This window comes from Triticum urartu, chromosome 1, assembly GCF_003073215.2.
Source record: "Triticum urartu cultivar G1812 chromosome 1, Tu2.1, whole genome shotgun sequence".
In the NCBI taxonomy this organism is placed as follows: Eukaryota; Viridiplantae; Streptophyta; class Magnoliopsida; order Poales; family Poaceae; genus Triticum; species Triticum urartu.
In genome coordinates, this window is record NC_053022.1 from 458,174,772 (window position 1) to 458,194,322 (window position 19,551).

Here is a 19,551-nt window from a genome sequence, read left to right on the forward strand (position 1 = left end):
CTTGCGATGCAAAGGAGGCTTCGGCAGCCCGCGATGCAGAGGAGGAGGAATCCCTTTGTGCCCGCGTAGCTCAGAAGCGGCGGAGGAGGGCAGTCAAGACAATGGCAAAATACCAAAGCCGAGTGGTCCGCGTCATGGCCGGACTGCCTCCCAAGGAGGGGAAAGACAAGGACGGCGGCGGATCGGACAGCTCCGACAATGAGCAGATCCACCCCGATCCGTTCCGCGTCTTCGACCCCTACTGCCGCAAGGACGACGGGAAAGGCAAAGGCAAGGGCAAGACCAGCCGTGGATGAACTTCTCCGGTCGTCTTTCTCTTCGTAGTTAGGAGAGCTTGTTGATTTTTTGGTTGTCCGATGACAATGTGTTTAGCTACGTACTATGTTGCATGAGCTAATATGAATTTGAGTATTCGGTTTAGATGCATCCGGTTGTGGAGGAGCAATTTTATGTGTTGTTTGTTCAGTGCCCGCGGACGCGCCGACATTTGGTATTTGTTGTTCTAGATGCTCTGATCGTGTAAAGACAGATTCTTGAGGGTTCATAAAAAAGACAGATATATACGCTCATCTCTTTAGCTCATCGTTAGCTCACTGGTCACCAGTTAAGCTACCGCCACCTCAGGCTCTGCCGCAGACGGGAGGCTGGCCAGCCATGGCAGCAGCTTCTCGTGCACGAGGTCCGGCCGATCGTCGTGCGGACAGTGGCCAACCCCCGCCAGCATGTAGAGTCTCACGTTGGAAAGCTCGGACGGGAGGCCGGAGAAGTACTTCCCCACGGGCCCGTCGATCGGGGTGAAGGGGTCCTCGTCTCCCCACAGAACCAAGACCGGAATCTTGATCGTCGGCATCAGGGCTATCGGGCTAGGCCCCGGCGGGCCCGTCACCGTCGACACGAACGCGTCGAGAGCACCTTCGGTGTCAGCCGGCCCCCTTATGATCTGCACAGCACTACGACAGGAAGGCATCAGCCATCGTTTGGTTGCCACTCAGATATCTTCTGAACTGCATGAGAGAATTTGCTGATGGTTCAGGAGATGCAGAGCGTATTTACCTCGACCAGTTCATCATCCACGGCCTCTTTGTTTCCGTAGACAGACATCAAGATATTCTTCAGATTCTCCCTGTTTCAGCTCAGGAATCAGTATATACTACATCACCATGTCAGTCGGAAACCATGCAGTGAAGACATGCCTTTCTTTAACGCGGCCGAAGAGCGCCGATGCGATACTCTTTTGTTTGAGCAGAAAGTCGATTAGCCAGAGCAGAGGTAAGAGCAGCTTGATCCTCCAGTCATCGACGATCGCCTTGTTGTTCATCCCACCTGAGCAGTTCAGTAGCACGAGTCCCCGGACAAGGTCCCTGGTAGAATCTGTTGCCCAGCATTAACAAACAAGTTTCAAAGTGAGTGAAATGACTACAGAGGCTGGAGCAGGGGAGCAGATTCAATTGTTTAAAAGAGAAGTTAACACCTGCCTAGTAAAAAAAAAAAAGGTTGCCATCTAAAGAATTCAGAAGTTAGGCATTCTTGCAGCTACTCTGTCACATGGGATGGGCACATGTATAATTGTCAGCTGCAAAATCATTCTTCAGAACCAGCTACAGAGTTACCATTCCATATTCGACATGAACACGGAGCTACAGAGTTACCATTCCATATTCGACATGTGTACTTGTCTAACCTGAGGCGGCAATGACACAAGCAAGGCTGCCCACAGAGTTGCCAACAAGCACGGTGGGCCTCTTGACGACCTCGTCCAAGAACTCCAGGATCAACTGCTTGGCACAAAACCAGACACGCAATTAAGCAATTTAATTACACGCCATGATCTGGTGATTATTAGCTACTTCTTCCTCTGTAATAAGTGACCTAAAACGTCTTAGGTTTGTTTACAGAGGGAGTATTAGCCAAACCGAGGACTTACCTCGGCCCATGTTTCCATGGTGTAAGAGAATCCAGCAGGCTTGTCTGACGCCCCGAACCCGAGCAAATCGATGGCATAGACGGTGTTGGATTCAGATAACACGCCAATGTTCCTGAAAAGAAATGTCCAGTGAAATATTCGTGAAGTAAAATATCCGTAGAACCTGGCCGGGATCGATCGGCTCTTGCTCACCTGCGCCAGTGCGCGACGGAGGCGCCGAAGCCGTGGACGAGCAGCACGGGCGGGCCCTCCCCCCTGACCAGGTAGTTCACGCGCATCCCTCGCCATGACCAGGTGGTGCAGCTCCGGGACAGCTCCTCCAGCGACGAGCTGGTGGCGAGGGCCGCGCTACTGCTGTCGCCGGAGGCGTGCCGGAGAACACGGGCGCCTCTGAGGCGGGCATGCGTGGGAGGCGACGAGGAGGACGCGCAGGGTAGGTGAGTTCTTGGAGTTGCGAAGGAGGTGAAGGAAAGGACACGGTGGTGGTGGGCGAGTGCGGCCATATCCGCCGCGCGCTCCGTCTCCCCCCCGGTGGCCACCGGTTGTCTAGTTGTCTCGTGGGTTTTTGGCGTCGTCGATCGATTGTTGCGCTGAGATTTGTGCTCTTCTCTGCACTGCTTAATGGACCACGATAGCAAGTCACAAATCCAAAGGAAATGCAAAAATCTTGGGGCTCCGCTTTACTCTACAGTACTCCCTTCGTTTATTTATTTTTTATAAGTCAGATTCCACAAATTTTAACCAAATTTATCAAAAAAAAAAACATCAACATCTAGAATACCAAACCAATATCATTAGATTTATCATGAAATGGAGTGTTTTCATATGATGTACTATGTATTGTGGATGTGATTTTTTTTCTCCATGGATATGATTAAAGTTTATGAAGTTTGACTTTTGCGGAAACTAATGCGCACTATAAGACAGTATGTGCAAATGTCAATATTTTTGTTTCACTGTTGCATGTAGATTTGTAAACTTGCGAGGCTGTTGGTTAGGTCTAGGAACCAGAATTTTACTCAATTTTGCAAGATGGTGAAGGAGACTACATAGCTTAGCTTTTACAACAAAGCATTTGTGTTGGGGAGGGAGGGCGTGATTTCTTTGATGTAGTGTGTGCTAATCTTATCTAAGCTTAAATTAATAATCACAATTAAAATCTAGTTTCATCCAACTTTTAGAAAAATTAAGTTGTCCACTGGGCTATGAAATTTAGACAGAAATTATTTCTGTCTTTTTTTACAACTGCAAACGCTCACACATATATGCACGTACGCTCGCCCCTATAAAGGTATGCAAACATATCCTACCTCTACAAGCACCTTCAAAGGTCTCTCACTGAACGAACATCGTCAAGAAGCAGAACACATTATAGAGAGGTGTATCAATTTCATGGAAGAAGAGTCAAACAGTTGATACCATGCTAATCCATGGGTTATCAATCACACCAACCACAAAATTGTGTCAATTACAAGGCACAAACGGCGAGGAGGCATGACACAAAGAACCAAGGTCCTGGCGTGACACACAGAACCAAGGTTGTGTTACAACCGATGCCAAAAACACCTCAGAAGCACAACCATGACTTTAGGTGACCCTGGATTAAGGCACCCTCCGCCCTTTGCGCCTAGGAAGAGTTGTCTGGTCGATGACACCGCCCTAAGCCTTGTTGTTGAGACCGTCCGATGGCACCGACTCCAACTTCCACTCTGGTGGTGAGAGAGTCCTGGATTATGAAGGAAATATGCCCTAGAGGCAATAATAAAGTTGTTATTAATATTTCCTTATATCATGATAAATGTTTATTATTCATGCTAGAATTGTATTAACCAGAAACTTAGTACATGTGTGAATACATAGACAAACAGTGTCACTAGTATGCCTCTACCTGACTAGCTCATTGATCAAAGATGGTTAAGTTTCCTAGCCATGGACAAAGAGTTGTCATTTGATAAACGGGATCACATCATTAGAGAATGATGTGATTGACTTGACCCATCCGTTAGCTTAGCACTTTGATCGTTTAGTTCAGTGCTATTGCTTTCTCCATAACTTATACATGTTCCTATGACTATGAGATTATGCAACTCCCAAATACCGGAGGAACACTTAGTGTGCTATCAAACGTCACAACGTAACTGGGTGACTATAAAGATGCTCTACAGGTGTCTCCGATGGTGTTTGTTGAGTTGGCATAGATCGAGATTATGATTTGTCACTTCGTGTATCGGAGAGGTATCTCTGGGCCCTCTCGGTAATGCACATCACTATAAGCCTTGCAAGCAATGTGACTAATGAGTTAGTTACGGGATGTTGCATTAGGGAACGAGTAAAGAGACTTGCAGGTAACGAGATTGAACTAGGTATTGAGATACTGACGATCGAATCTCAGGCAAGTAACATACCGATGACAAAGGGAACAACGTATGTTGTTATGCGGTTTGATCGATAAAGATCTTCGTAGAGTATGTAGGAAACAATATGAGCATCCAGGTTCTGCTATTGGTTATTGACCTGAGATGAGTCTCGGTCATGTCTACATAGTTCTCGAACCCGTAGGGTCCGCACGCTTAACGTTCGGTGACGATCGGTATTATGAGTTTATGTGTTTTGATGTACCGAAGGTAGTTCGGAGTCCCGGATATGATCACGGACATGCCGAGGAGTCTCAGAATGGTCTATACATAAAGATCGATATATTGGAAGCCTATGTTTGGACATCGGAATGGTTCCGGGTGAGTTCGGGCATATACCGAAGTACCGGGAGGTTACCGGAACCCCCCGGGAAGTATATGGGCCTTATTGGGCCATAGTGGGAGAGAGGAGAAGGGAGCCTAGGAGGGGGCGCCCCCCAAGCCCAATCCGAATTGGGTGCCCCCCTTTCCCCCCTCCCCCCCTTCCTTCCTCTCCTAATCCAACTAGGGAGGGGGGGGATCCTACTCCCGATAGGAGTAGGACTCCCCTTGGGCGCGCCATAGAGGGGCCGGCCCTCCCCCTCCTCCACTCCTTTATATACGGGGCAGGGGGCACCCCATAGACACACAAATTGATTGTTTAGCCGTGTGCGTTCCCCCTCCACAGTTTTCCACCTCGGTCATATCATTGCAGTGCTTAGGCGAAGCCCTGCGCCGGTAGCTTCATCATCACGGTCATCACGCCATTGTGCTGACGAAACTCTCCCTCAACACTTAGCTGGATCTAGAGTTTGCGGGACGTCACCGAGCTGAACGTGTGCAAATCGCGGAGGTGCCATACCTTCGGTGTTAGGATCGGTCGGATCGTGAAGACGTACGGCTACATCAACCGCGTTGTCATAACGCTTCCGCTTACGGTCTACGAGGGTACGTAGACAACACTCTTCGCCTCTCGTTGCTATGCATCACCTAGATGGGTCTTGCCTGTGCGTAGGATTTTTTTTTTGAAATTACTGCGTTCCCCAACAGTGGCATCCGAGCCAGGTCTATGCGTAGACGTTATATGCACGAGTAGAACCCAAAGGAGTTGTGGGCGTGGGTATATAAATATTGCTTGCCGTCACTAGTTGATTCTTGTTTCAGCGGTATTGTTGGATGAAGCGGCTCAGACCGACATTCCGCGTACGCTTACGCGAGACTAGTTCTACCGACGTGCTTCGCACACAGGTGGCTGGTGGGTGTCAGTTTTTCCAACTTTACTTGAATCGGATTCAATGAACATGGTTCTTTCTGAAGATAAAAAAGCAATCACTATACCGCGTTATGGTTTTTGATGCGTAGGTAAGAACGGTTCTTGCTCAGCCCGTAGCAGCCACGTAAAACTTGCAACAACCAAGTAGAGGACATCTAACTTGTTTTTGCAGGGCATGTTGTGATGTGATATGGTCAAGACATGATGCTAAATTTTATTGTATGAGATGATCATGTTTAGTACAGAGTTATCGGCAACTGGCAGGAGCCATATGGTTGTCGCTTTATTGTATGAAATGCAATCGCCATGTAATTGCTTTACTTTATCACTAAGTGGTAGCGATAGTCGTAGAAGCAATAGTTGCCAAGAGGACAACGATGCTTCGATGGAGATCAAGGTGTCAAGCCGGTGACGATGGTGATCATAACGGTGCTCTGAAGATGGAGATCAAAGGCACAAGATGATGATGGCCATATCATATCACTTATATTGATTGCATGTGATGTTTATCCTTTATGCATCTTATTTTGCTTAGTTCGACAGTAGCATTATAAGATGATCTCTCACTAAATTTCAAGGTATAAGTGTTCTCCCTGAGTATGCACCGTTGCTACAGTTCGTCATGCCGAGACACCACGTGATGATCGGGTGTGATAAGCTCTATGTTCACATACGACGGGCGCAAGGCAGTTTTGCACACGCGGAATACTCAGGTTAAACTTGACGAGCCTAGAATATGCAGATATGGCCTCGGAACACCGAGACCGAAAGGTCGAGCGTGAATCATATAGTAGATATGATCAACATAGTGATGTTCACCATTGAAAACTACTCCATCTCACGTGATGATCGGACATGGTTTAGTTGATATGGATCACATGATCACTTAGATGATTAGAGGGATGTCTATCTAAGTGGGAGTTCTTAAGTAATTTGATTAATTGAACTTTAATTTATCATGAACTTAGTACCTGATAGTATTTTGCATGTCTATGTTGTTGTAGATAGATGGCCTGTGCTGTTGTTCCGTTGAATTTTAATGCGTTCCTAGAGAAAGCTAAGTTGAAAGATGATGGTAGCAACTACACGGACTGGGTCCGTAACTTGAGGATTATGCTCATTGCTGCATAGAAGAATTACGTCCTGGAAGCACCGCCAGGTGACAAACCTGCTGCAGGAGCAACACCAGATGGTATGAACGTCTGGCAGAGCAAAGCTGATGACTACTCGATAGTTTAGTGTGCCATGATTTACGGCTTAGAACCGGGACTTCAACGACGTTTTGAACGTCATGGAGCATATGAGATGTTCCAGGAGTTAAAGTTAATATTTCAAGCAAATGCCCGGATTGAGAGGTATGAAGTCTCCAATAAGTTCTACGGCTGCAAAATGGAGGAGAATAGTTCTGTCAGTGAACATATACTCAGAATGTTTGGGTACCACAACCACTTGACTCAGCCGAAAGTTAATTTTCCTAATGATAGTGTCATTGACAGAGTTCTTCAATCACTGCCACCAAGCTACAAGAGCTTCGTGATGAACTATAATATGCAAGGGATGGATAAGACGATTCCCGAGCTCTTTGCAATGCTAAAGGCTGCGGAGGTAGAAATCAAGAAAGAGCATCAAGTGTTGATGGTCAACAAGAACACCAGTTTCAAGAAAAAGGGTAAAGAGAAGAAGGGTAACATCAAGAAGAACGGCAAGCAAGTTACTGCTCAAGTGAAGAAGCCCAACTCTGGACCTAAGCCTGAGACTGAGTGCTTCTACTGCAAAGGGACTGGTCACTGGAAGCGGAACTGCCCCAAGTATTTGGCGGAGAAGAAGGATGGCAAAGTGAAAGGTATATTTGATATACATGTTATTCATGTGTACCTTACTAATGCTCGCAGTAGCGCCTGGGTATTTGATACTGGTTCTGTTGCTAATATTTGCAACTCGAAATAGGGGCTACGGATTAAGCGAAGATTGGCTAAGGACTAGGTGACGATGCGCGTGGGAAATGGTTCCAAAGTCGATGTGATCGCCGTCGGCACGCTACCTCTACATCTACCTTCGGGATTAGTTTTAGACCTAAATAATTGTTATTTGGTGCCAGCGTTGAGCATGGACATTATATCTGGATCTTGTTTGATGCGAGATTGTTATTCATTTAAATCAAAGAATAATGGTTGTTTTATTTATATGAGTAATATCTTTTATGGTCATGCACCCTTGATGAGTGGTCTATTTTTACTAAATCCTGATAGTAGTGATACACATGTTCATAGTATTGAAGCCAAAAGATATAAGTTTAATAATGATAGTGCAAATTATTTGTGGAACTACCGTTTAGGTCATATTGGTGTAAACCACATGAAGAAACTCCATGCTGATGGACTTTTGGAATCACTTGATTATGAATCACTTGATGCTTGCGAACCATGCCTCATGGACAAGATGACTAAGACTCCGTTCTCCGGAACAATGGAGCGAGCAACAGACTTGTTGGAAATAATACATACTGATGAATGCGGTCCAATGAGTGTTGATGCTCACGGCGGGTATCGTTATTTTCTTACCTTCATAGATGATTTGAGCAGATATGGGTATATCTACTTGATGAAACATAAGTCTGAAACATTTGAAAAGTTCAAAGAATTTCAGAGTGAAGTGGAAAATCATCTGATACGTCCATTTTGCATCATGCTTTTATATTGATATTTATTGCATTATGGGCTGTTATTACACATTATGTCACAATACTTATGCATATTCTCTCTCATTTTACAAGGTTTACATGAAGAGGGGGAATGCCGGCAGCTGGAATTCTGGGCTGGAAAAGGAGCAAATATTAGAGACCTATTCTGCACATATCCAAAAGTTCTGAAACTTCACGGGAGCAAGTTTTAGAATATATAAAAATATTGGGTGAAAGAAGTACCAGAAGGGGGCCACCCACTGTCCACGAGGGTGGGGGGGGGGGGGCGCCCTACCCCCCTGGGCGTGCCCCCCTGCCTCGTGGGCCCCCCGGCAGCCCTCTGATGCCCATCTTTGGCTATATGGAGTCTTTCGTCCAGGAAAAAAATGATAAGCACGCTTTCGGGACGAAACTCCGCCGCCACGAGGCGGAACCTTGGCGGAACCAATCTAGGGCTCCGGCGGAGCTGTTATGCCGGGGAAACTTCCCTTCGGGAGGGGGAAATCGTCACCGACGTCATCACCATCGATCCTCTCATCGGGAGGGGGTCAATCTCCATCAACATCTTCACCAGCACCATCTCATCTCAAAACCTAGTTCATCTCTTGTATCCAATCTTTGTATCCAAACCTCAGATTGGTACGTGTGGGTTGCTAGTAGTGTTGATTACTCCTTGTAGTTGATGCTAGTTGGTTTACTTGGTGGAAGATCATATGTTTAGATCCTTTATGCATATTAATACCCCTCTAATTATGAACATGAATATGATTTGTGAGTATTTACGTTTGTTCCTGAGGACATGGGAGAAGTCTTGCTATAAGTAGTCATGTGAATTTGGTATTCGTTCGATATTTTGATGAGATGTATGTTGTCTTTCCTCTAGTGGTGTCATGTGAACGTCGGCTACATGACACTTCACCATTGTTTGGGCCTAGAGGGAGGCACTGGGAAGTAATAACTCGATGATGGGTTGCTAGAGTGACAGAAGCTTAAACCCTAGTTTATGCGTTGCTTCGTAAGGGGCTGATTTGGATCCATATGTTTCATGCTATGGTTAGGTTTACCTTAATATTTATGTTGTAGTTGCGGATGCTTGCAATAGGGGTTAATCATAAGTGAGATGCTTGTCCAAGTAAGGGCAGTACCCAAGCACCGGTCCACCCACATATCAAATTATCGAAGTACCGAACGCGAATCATATGAACGTGATGAAACTTAGCTTGACGATAATTCCCATGTGTCCTCGGGAGCGCTTTACTTTATATAAGAGTTTTCCCAGTCTTGTCCTTTGCTACAAAAAGGATTGGGACATATTGCTGCACCTTATTTACTTTTACTATTTGTTACCCGTTACCAATTACCTTATCACAAAACCATCTGTTACCGATAATTTCAGTTCTTGCAGAAAATACCTTGCTGAAAACCACTTATCATTTCCTTTTGCTCCTCGTTGGGTTCGACACTCTTACTTATCGAAAAGGCTATGATAGATCCCCTACACTTGTGGGTCATCAAGATACTTTTTTCTGGCGCCGTTATCGGGGAGTGAAGCGCCTTTGGTAGGTGGAATTTGGTAAGGAAAAATTTATATAGTGTGCTGAAATTTACTATCACTTGTTACTATGGAACATAATCCTTTGAGGGGATTTTTCGGGGTATCTTCACCCCGACCAGTAGAGAAAAGAGTTGCTCCTCAACCTACTGAACCTACTAAAAATGTTTACTTTGAAATTCCTTCAGGTATGATAGAGAAACTGCTAGCTAATCCTTTCACAGGTGACGAAACATTACATCTCGATTTGCACCTATGTGGATGAAGTTTGTGGATTATTTAAGCTTGCAGGTATGCCCGAGGATGTTATCAAGAAGGTCTTCCCTTTATCTTTGAAGGGAGATTCATTGACATGGTTTAGGCTATGTGATGATATTGGATCATGGAACTACCAACGATTCAAATTGGAATTTCATCAGAAGTTTTATCCTATGCATCTTGTTCATCGTGATCGTAATTATATATATATAATTTTTGGCCTCGCGAAGGAGAAAACATCACTCAATCTTGGGGGAGGCTTAAGTCAATGTTATATTCATGCCCCAATCATGAGCTCTCAAAAGAAATGATTATTCAAAAAATTTATGCTCGACTTTCTTCAGTAATCGCTCCATGCTCGATACTTCTTGTACTGGATCTTTTATGATGAAGACTATTGAATTCAAATGGGATTTATTGGAAAGAATTAAACACAACTCTGAAGATTGGGATCTCGACGAAGGTAAGGAGTCAGTTATGACACCTAGTTTTGATTGTGTTAAATCTTTTATGGATATCGATATTTTTCGTAAATTTAGCACTAAATATGGACTTGACTCTGAGATAGTAGCTTCTTTCTGTGAATCTTTTGCTGCTTATGTTGATCTCCCCAAGGAGAAGTGGTTTAAATATCATCCTCCCATAGAAGTAAAAGTAGCTGCACCTATTAAAGTTGAAGAAAAGACTATCACTTATAATGATCCTATTGTTCCTACTTCTTATGTTGAGAAACCACCTTTCCCTGTTAGGATAAAGGATCATGCTAAAGCTTCAACTGTGGTTCATAAAAGCAATATTAAAACATATACACCTCCTGAGCAAGTTAAAGTTGAACCTAATATTGCCATTGTTAAAGATCTCTTGTCTGATAATATAGATGGGCATGTTATTTATTTCTGTAATGAAACTGCTAGAATTGCTTAACCCCGTGATAAAGATAAACCTAGACCTGTGGTATGCATGCCTATTATTTCTGTTAAAATAGGAGATCATTGTTATCATGGCTTATGTGATATGGGAGCTAGTTGAAAGATCGTGGATGTCGCCTAGAGGGGGGGGGGTGAATAGGCGCTTTAAAATAATTACGGTTTAGGCTTGAACAAATGCGGAATAAACCTAGCGGTTAATTTGACAAGCACAAAACCTACAACAACTAGGCTCACCTATGTGCACCAACAACTTATGCTAAGCAAGATAAACAACTAAGTGATAGCGAGATATATGACAAGAAACAATATGGCTATCACAAAGTAAAGTGCATAAGTAAAGGGGCTCGGGTAAGAGATAACCGAGGCACGCCAAGACGACGATGTATCCCAAAGTTCACACCCTTGCGGATGCTAATCTCCGTTTGGAGCTGTGTGGAGGCACAATGCTCCCCAAGAAGCCACTAGGGCCACCGTAATCTCCTCACTCCCTCGCACAATGCAAGATGCCGTGATTCCACTGTCGGATTTTGGGTTCCGGCACACCCTTGAGGTTCGAACACTGGGGTGCGCGCGGAGATTTCGCCTCCTACCTACCTGCACCCCTCCGCCATGCTAGGATCTAAAACTAAGGAAAGAACAACGCAAGAGACACAGGGTTTATACTGGTTTGGGCCACCGTTGTGGTGTAATACCCTACTCCAGTGTGTGGTGTGGTGGATTGCCTCTTGGGCTGATGATGATGAACAATACAAGGAAGAACAGCCTCGCGAGGGTCTGTTCTTGGCTGGGGCGATGAACTGCTCGTAGGAGTTCAGTCACCTTTCTCTCTCTCTCTCTCTGCTTCCTCCAACCAACCGAACCCCTTTTCGAGAGACCCCTGCTTTGTGGGTGGCTGGTCCTATTTATAGAGGCCCTGGTCCTCTTCCCAAATATCGAGCGGGAAGGGAGCCAACAATGGCGGGCTAATTTGAAGGAGGACAACAAGTATTAGCTATCCTGACAAAAGTAGTCTTCACCTGCGCAAAGCTCTGGTGTTGACGCCGTCTTGGGCTCCACGGTGACCTCCATCTCGTAGTCCTCCTGGTCTTGGTCTCGTTGCACCGAAATGGCAACCTTTGCCTGATGCCTCGGTACTCCGCGGCTGCGCTTGCCCCCTTTGCACCAAAGAGGAAAGGAGGATGCTGCGTGGGCTGGCACCCGCCTGGCGCCCTGAGTCGTCATGGCTTGCGTCACGGGCACCTCGTGAGGTACCCCACCTTGATCTCTCCGCCTCCTCGTGAGCCAGCCTGACGAGGCCGCGCCTGAGGAAGCTCCGCGTCGTCCGCCCCGCGAGGCTTGGCCCCTCGCGAGGGTCTTGGGTTTGTGTTGGTGAAGACGGGCCGTGCTGGGCCCCCCTTTGAGCCACGCCGCAGGCCGCAGGCAGGCAAGTCTGGGGACCCCCGTTCCCAGAACACCAACAGTAGCCCCCAGGCCCAAGGCGCGCCCGGACTTGGCCGTGCAGGGAGGCGGAAGGGCAAGAGCGAAGCGCCGCGGGCCCTAACAGCCTGTGGCCTTGGGCGCCACGTGGCGGTTGATTGGACGTGGGCGTCTCCCCTGCCCGACGACGCCTCGGCAACTGCATGGATTGGACAAGTCCCTGCATGCAAAAACGGGTCATGATTACCTGCGATCGTGGAGGTCGTCGGTTGGCCTTCGCCGGCCATAAGTACGGAACGGCGCGCGCCCTTCCACTCCATCCCTCCTTGCTTCTCCTTCTTCCCAATCCTTGCTCCGTCTTGCCGCGATGACTCCGATCCGCTGGTTCTCGACGGCAGAGAAGGGAAAGGCTCCCCGAGAGGGGCCAGACCCACTCCCACCGAAGAAACGGCTCATCCCCCGTGGCCCGGACGAGGGGGCCCTTCAGGTGGTGCCGAGGCCTTTGTGCGAGCGGGCGCCGCCGGGGTTCCCGCTTCCATTGTACGCCCACGTCGAGGGCCCCGGAGGAGCTGATGCTGACCGCCACGGGAGGCGCCGCCGTCGGCGCTGATGGGTCATGAAGGTGTGGGTCGTCCCCCCTGGGGTCCACACCGAGGGCTCCTCCCATGAGTTCGTGCTCCACGTCACCATTCCTCTTCAGTCTTGGATCCGCCTGCCTCCCTTCTTTGCCTCCATCATCCCGCGGGGGAGCCCCTGGAGCTCTGGCTGCAGCACGCCGGCTGCAGCACCCTCGTGACCGAGGCAGAGGTCGCGGTCGTCGCCCCGGGCGAGGTCTACATGACTCGGGGCTGGAGAGAGATCGCCCGGGTTTGCAGGACAAGGGGCGTCTTCGCGATCCACTTGGACTATGACGGTGCTTCGGTGATGCTCTTCAAGGTCTTCGATGCGAGCAGGCGCCGGCTGGAGTGCTGCCCCGGGGAAGGTGGCCTGGGCCCTGCTACGATGAGGACTGGGCTCGCCACCCGCTCCCTTGGAGGCTCCTCAGGCGGTGGAGACGTCGGAGGTTCCAGCGACTCCGGCGAGTTCTTCGCGACTCCGGAGACGAGCGACGACAGCTACGAGCCCCCCGAGCCGGCGCCGCTCCTGGAGCAGGGCGGGCTCGTCAGGCCGCCGTCGACTCTAATCTGGATGGGGTTGGCATCGATGATTGACGGCCCACCATTGATGATGGCGTCTGTTGTAAGAATGCGCGTAGTTTGCGTCTCTTCAGGATCTGTTCCCTGCGAGGAACCAAAAACGCGCCCCGTGGGGGCTTGTAAGGTGCCTGTGATCCTGTTTTGTTAATATAACCCTTGTCGTAAATTTGCGCGAGTTGCTCATTCCGTCTTAGCTCGGTCCTCCCTTTCGAACCTCACGAGGGCTTGGTGCTCTTCACCGACAGGTCCCAGTCTCAAGGCGGCTTCAGCCGTCGCTGGTATGCCAGGTCGCGATGCCGTGGTCAAGGCCAGGAGGTGAGCGACCCGGAGTTCGGTAAGAGCCCCTGAGTCGCGATGCTCAGGAGGTCCCCTTTGGCACCCAAGCAGCCGTCGTTCGGTGAGAAAGGAGAGCGGCGTCGCTAACATGGGATAGCATTAGGTGCGGGGATGGTGCCATGGTAGCCGGCGCTTCCGGGCGATGACTTATCTCGAGGATCAGGGGCCGCTCTCTGGTGTGTCGCTGGGTCCATGCATCGGCAGGCGCGAGGCTGCTTGGCGAGGTCCTCGTGTGTCTCTCCCCTCTCGCTTTTGCTCCCCTTTCTGCTCTACGTCCTCGGGTCCCGGCCCTCGAGCGAGTCTCAGCCGTCGCTGGTATGCCAGGTCGCGATGCCGTGGTCAAGGCCAGAGGGTGAGGGCTGGAGAGCCAGTAGGAGCCCTGAGTCGCGATGCTCAGGCACCCCCCCTTCAACGTGCAAGCGGTTCACGCGGACGAGAGCGAAGGAGACACCGCAAGGGCCTCGCCTGACGCAGCTCCTTCGGGAGGTCCTGCAGGTCCATCATAGAAAAAGCAAAGGGTTGCCATGACAATTGACGGTCAGCCGTGGGTTGCTTCCGAGGGGTAGTGAGGCACTGAAGGCTTGACGAGGTGACGCTATGCGGGGCTGCCGCGGCCAGAGCTCAGCCATCCAGGTTTGTCAGCGTTGCAGGGACGGACCCATGCGCAAGCGTCGTGCCGTTTGGGAGCAGCTTCGTTAGTTGGCGTCAGCTGAGCAGGCAACTGGGTAAAACACATTAGCCGCGAAGGAGTGGACTCGTTCAAATAGATGCTGGGAATGCGGAGATCACTGGGTCAGGCCCGAGCGACTTGGGGGTGATGCAGCCCGAGGGGCGCCCCCAACAAGGTAAGCTAATGACATGTAATAAAAAGGGATACACGCCGCAGGGACGGACCCACGCGGCCTGGGAATAATGCAGCCCTGGGGGGGGGCGCTCCCAGTTGGAAGTGAAACTAGAGAGATGTCACCTGATGATGTTTGAGGACGAAGGAGTGTTGGTGTAGTAGACTCGGTGGGCTGCGGAAGCTGATCCTCATGAGCCCCCAGGCCCAGGGGCCTCGGGAGGCTCCGGAGGTGCTGGCGGCTCCTCGCGGACCATCTCCATCTCCGCCAGGGCGGTGGAACGCCTGGCCTCTCGTGCCTCCGCGATGCCCCTCATGAGGCGCTGGTACATGTCAGCCGCGCTCGGCAAGCCATAAGGCATGCGAACGTAGCTGTGGGGTGGACCTCCGCAGCGCCCCACTTGCGAGGGCCAGAGGCGCTCCAGGGAGGCGACTTGGTTGAGCCCTGGTACATCGATGCAGACGTGCAGCCCGCCATCCTCGCCTGGATGGGGGGCCACTGCTGGTAGGCGACGGCCGCCTCTCATGACTCTTGACTCCTATAGCTCCTGAATGGCCTTGCTGACGAACTCCTGAGGGTCTGGATCTCCTTGCCTTGCTCCTTCTCAAGGGAAACGTGCTTCAAAACACGCCTCCAGGTGGTGCCCAAGCGCCTCCCTCGTGACCCTAGCTAGGTCGGTGGCCCTCCAGGGGAGAGCCCCGGAGCCCTGCCCGAGGAGGGCGCCAGACGCGCTTTTCTATGCGATGGAGGGAGGTTCCCCCTGGGCAGGCGCGGGCCCAGAGGGGCCTGCCTCCTAAGGGGCCGGGCCGGACGATGTCTTCTTCTTCTTGGGGGCGGCCTCGGGAAGCCTCCTGCTTCCGCGATCCGGGTCTTCCAGTGATGCGGCCTGAAAGGCTTGTTCCAGGGAACACACCGCGTCCTTCTCTTCACATGGCACCGTGATGACTCCGCCGCTTCCTGGCATCTTGAGGACGTTGTAGCCGTGGTGAGTTACGACCATGAACTTGGCCAGCGCTGGGTATCCAAGGATGGCGTTGTACGGTAGGCGAATGTGGGTGACGTTGAAGTCAATGAGCTCGGTGCGGTAGTTGTCGCGTGCCTCGAAGGTGACAGGGAGGCGGACCTGCCCAATCGGGACCGTGGAGCCGTCGGTGATACCGGAGAAGGGCTTGGTTGGCTGAAGCTGGCTGTAGGGCACTTGGAGGTTGTTGAATGTTTCCACGGACAGGACGTTGAGCCCTGCCCCGCCATTGATGAGGGTCTTGGTGACCACCACATTGCTGATGATTGGGGAGCAAAGCATCGGGAGAACTCCGGCTGTAGCCGCACACTTGAGCTGATCTGCTGAGCTGAATGTGATGGCGCACGCCGACCACCTGAGAGGGCGCGTGGCTTCGAGCCTGGGGAGGACTGTGTTCACTTCACGGGCGAACTGCTTGAAGATGTGTTGAGAGGCTGGGGCTTGAGCCCCGCCCAGGATGCAGGCGATCGCGCGCGGCTCCTGGAAGTCCCCAGCCTCCTTGTCCTGGTGGCGGTCATCGTTTCTCCTTGGTTGCGGCGGCAGCGGTGGGAGGCCTGCGTTGCCTTGCGAGCGATCCTCGCGAGGCTGATCCCTCCAGTCTCCCTCGCAAGGCTGATCCCTCCATCCTCTCTCACGAGGCGGGTCTTGCCAGCGATCCTCGTGAGGTAGGTCGCGCCACCCTTGGCACGGGCCACGGTCTTCCCAGCGTCCTGCGTTCCTTCCTCCTCCTCGACCGTAGCCCCGGCCACCGCGGTCAGGGCGACGGCCGATCCTTCCTTCTCGCACAACTCGGAGTTCTTGACATTCGTTGGTGTTGTGGGTGTGGAGGTCGTGGTACACACAGTACCGGCCGCCCTTGGAAGGTTCAGGCTAATCTCTGCCCCACTTGGTGTCTGGTTCTGCCGCGAGCACGGCAGCCCCCTTGCGCTTCACATCCTTGGCCTTGAGCTTCTTCTCCTCTGGGTCTGCGGCAGGCAGCTCGAGGAGGGAGAGACGCCCTTCCTCAGCCCTGGCGCACTTGTTTGCCAGGTTGAATAGCTCCAAGGAAGTGCACAGGTCTTCATGCATCGCCAGCTCCTCCTTCATCTTGACGTCGCGCACGCCGTCGGAGAAGGCTGAGATGATGGCCTCTTCAGTCACCTTGGGAATCTTGAGGCGTGCGTTGTTGAAGCGCTGGATGTACTTCTGCAGGGTTTCCCCGGGCTGTTGCTTGATGCGGCGCATGTCGCTCACGGCGGGTGGCCGGTCGCGAGTGCCTTGGAAGTTGGCGATGAAGCGGGTGCGCATCTCGTCCCAGGAGGAGATTGTGCCTGGAGCCAGGTTCAGGAGCCAGGTGCGGGCCCCGTCCTTGAGTGCCATGGGGAACCAGTTCGCCATGACCTTCTCGTCTCCGTTGGCAGCTTCGATGCCCAGCTCGTAGAGCTGGAGGAACTCTGCAGGGTCAGCTGTGCCGTCATAGCGAGGAGGAAAGTCTGGCTTGAACTTGCCGGGCCACGCGACGCTGTGTAGTTCGGTGGTGTAGGCGCGGCAGCCTGCTGTGGCCACGGGTGGCCTTGGGTGACGGGGAGCTTGGTCTTGCATGTCCCCACGTGCTGCAGCTAAGAGCAGCGCGGGGTCTTGACGCGCGGGAGTAGGAGCATGGTCGCGACGTGCTGGAGCAGGGAGCGCCCGGGCAGCTTCTTGCGGGCGAGGGACTTCCTGGCAGATCTGCTCTTGCCGCGCTGGCGCCTGACGGAGCGGGTTCCGCCCAGGGGCCACGCGCCTTGGATCCATGGCATCTTCTTGAGGAGGAGGCGGCCGGGGCGCCGCCGGAGCCTCGTCGCCCGCGCGGGGCGGGGTGCGGTGCAGTGGAACGAATGGCGCAGGAGAGCCCCCCCGCGGCGCGGACGAGCTCGGCGACGCGGTCGAGCCATTCTTCGTAGACGTCGTCGACGGGAAAGTAGCGCAGGTGCTCGTTTGCCGCGATGAGCGCGGCCCGAGCCTCCATGGACGCGCGAAGCGCGCGGGATGAAGATCCAGCCGGGGCGAGGGAGGGAGTGGCGGTGCGGCCGTCTTGCCGCACGGATGGATGCTGGGACGATGCTTGCCGCTCGTCCCCCGCCAGGCCGGTGGCGGCGTTGACGACAGGTGATGGGGAACGGCGTGGATGCCCGCCGACAGGGGCCGTCTGGGTGACGCGGGAAGCAAGTGCGGCCCGGTGCTCGGCGCGGGCCCGACAAGCGTCAGACTTGGGGCGTGATGGTCGGAGGAGAACGGGGCGGTGGAAGACGAATTCCGGCGCACCCCTACCTGGCACGCCAAATGTCGGATTTCGGGTTCCGGCAGACCCTTGAGGTTCGAACACTGGGGTGCGCACAGAGATTTCGCCTCCTACCTACCTGCACCCCTCCGCCATGCTAGGATCTAAAACTAAGGAAAGAACAACGCAAGAGACACAGGGTTTATACTGGTTCGGGCCACCGTTGTGGTGTAATACCCTACTCCAGTGTGTGGTGTGGTGGATTGCCTCTTGGACTGATGATGATGAACAATACAAGGAAGAACAGCCTCGCGAGGGTCTGTTCTTGGCTGGGGCGATGAACTGCTCGGAGGAGTTCAGTCACCTTTCTCTCTCTCTTTCTCTCTCTGCTTCCTCCAACCGACCGAACCCCTTTTCGAGAGACCCCTGCTTTGTGGGTGGCTGGTCCTATTTATAGAGGCCCTGGTCCTCTTCTCAAATATCGAGCGGGAAGGGAGCCAACAATGGCGGGCTAATTTGAAGGGGGACAACAAGTATCAGCTATCCTGACAAAAGTAGTCTTCCCTGCGCAAAGCTCTGGTGATGACGCCGTCTTGGGCTCCATGGTGACCTCCATCTCGTAGTCCTCCTGGTCTTGGTCTCGTTGCACCGAAATGGCAACCTTTTCCTGATGCCTCGGTACTCCGCGGCTGCGCTTGCCCCCTTTGCACCAAAGAGAAAAGGAGGACGCTGCGCGGGCTGGCACCCGCCTGGCGCCCTGAGTCGTCATGGCTTGCGTCACGGGCACCTCGTGAGGTACCCCGCCTTGATCTCTCTGCCTCCTCATGAGCCAGCCTGACGGGCCGCGACCGAGGTAGCTCCGCGTTGTCCGCCCCGCGAGGCTTGGCCCCTCGCGAGGGTCTTGGGTTTGTGTTGGTGAAGACGGGCCGTGCTGGGCCCCCCTTTGAGCCACGCCGCAGGCCGCAGGCAGACAAGTCTGGGGACCCCCGTTCCCAGAATGCCGACATCCACTAAGGGACCCTTGAGGGCGGTCACCGAACCCGTACAAATGGCAACCCTTGGGGGCGGTCACCGAACCCTTACACTTTGGCAACCCTTGGGGGCGGTCATCGGTACCCGTCAAATTGCTCGGGGCGATCTCCACAACCTAATTGGAGACCCCGACGCTTGCCCAGAGCTTTACACCACAATGATTGAGCTCCGAACACCACCAAGGTTGGGGTTAACTCCCCAACGACACCACGAAGCTTCACCACAATGGAATATGGCTCCGAGGTGACCTCAACCGTCTAGGGCGCCCAAGTACCCAAGAGGAACAAGCTCAAGGGTAAGAAGCACCCAAGAGTAATAAGCTTCTCAACTTGTAACTTCCACGTATCACCATGGAGAACTCAAACCGATGCACCAAATGCAATGGCAAGGGCACACGGAGTGCCCAAGTCCTTCTCCCTCAAATCCCACCGAAGCAACTAATGCTAGGGAGGAAAATGAG

General features: G+C 52.0%; 1 protein-coding gene across 1 annotated transcript; it reads right to left on the minus strand.

Annotated features, from left to right (window-relative positions):
* Window positions 1-486: 486 nt before the first annotated feature.
* LOC125532906 (pheophytinase, chloroplastic) lies at window positions 487-3,274 on the minus strand. Its single transcript, XM_048696770.1, has 7 exons — window positions 3,264-3,274; window positions 2,117-2,590; window positions 1,925-2,036; window positions 1,682-1,775; window positions 1,194-1,371; window positions 1,054-1,123; window positions 487-940 (listed from the first exon to the last, which is right to left on the minus strand). The coding sequence occupies exons 1-7, from the start codon at window positions 3,272-3,274 to the stop codon at window positions 605-607; spliced, it is 1,275 nt and encodes a 424-aa protein (XP_048552727.1). The 3' UTR covers window positions 487-604.
* Between the last annotated feature and the right edge of the window lie 16,277 nt (window positions 3,275-19,551).

Coding starts and splice junctions, on each gene's coding strand:
- LOC125532906 (XM_048696770.1), bottom strand. Junction 2,037..2,116: donor TCCGTCGCGCACTGGCGCAG/GTGAGCAAGAGC, acceptor ATTTCTTTTCAG/GAACATTGGCGTGTTATCTG. Junction 1,372..1,681: donor TTGTGTCATTGCCGCCTCAG/GTTAGACAAGTA, acceptor GCTGGGCAACAG/ATTCTACCAGGGACCTTGTC.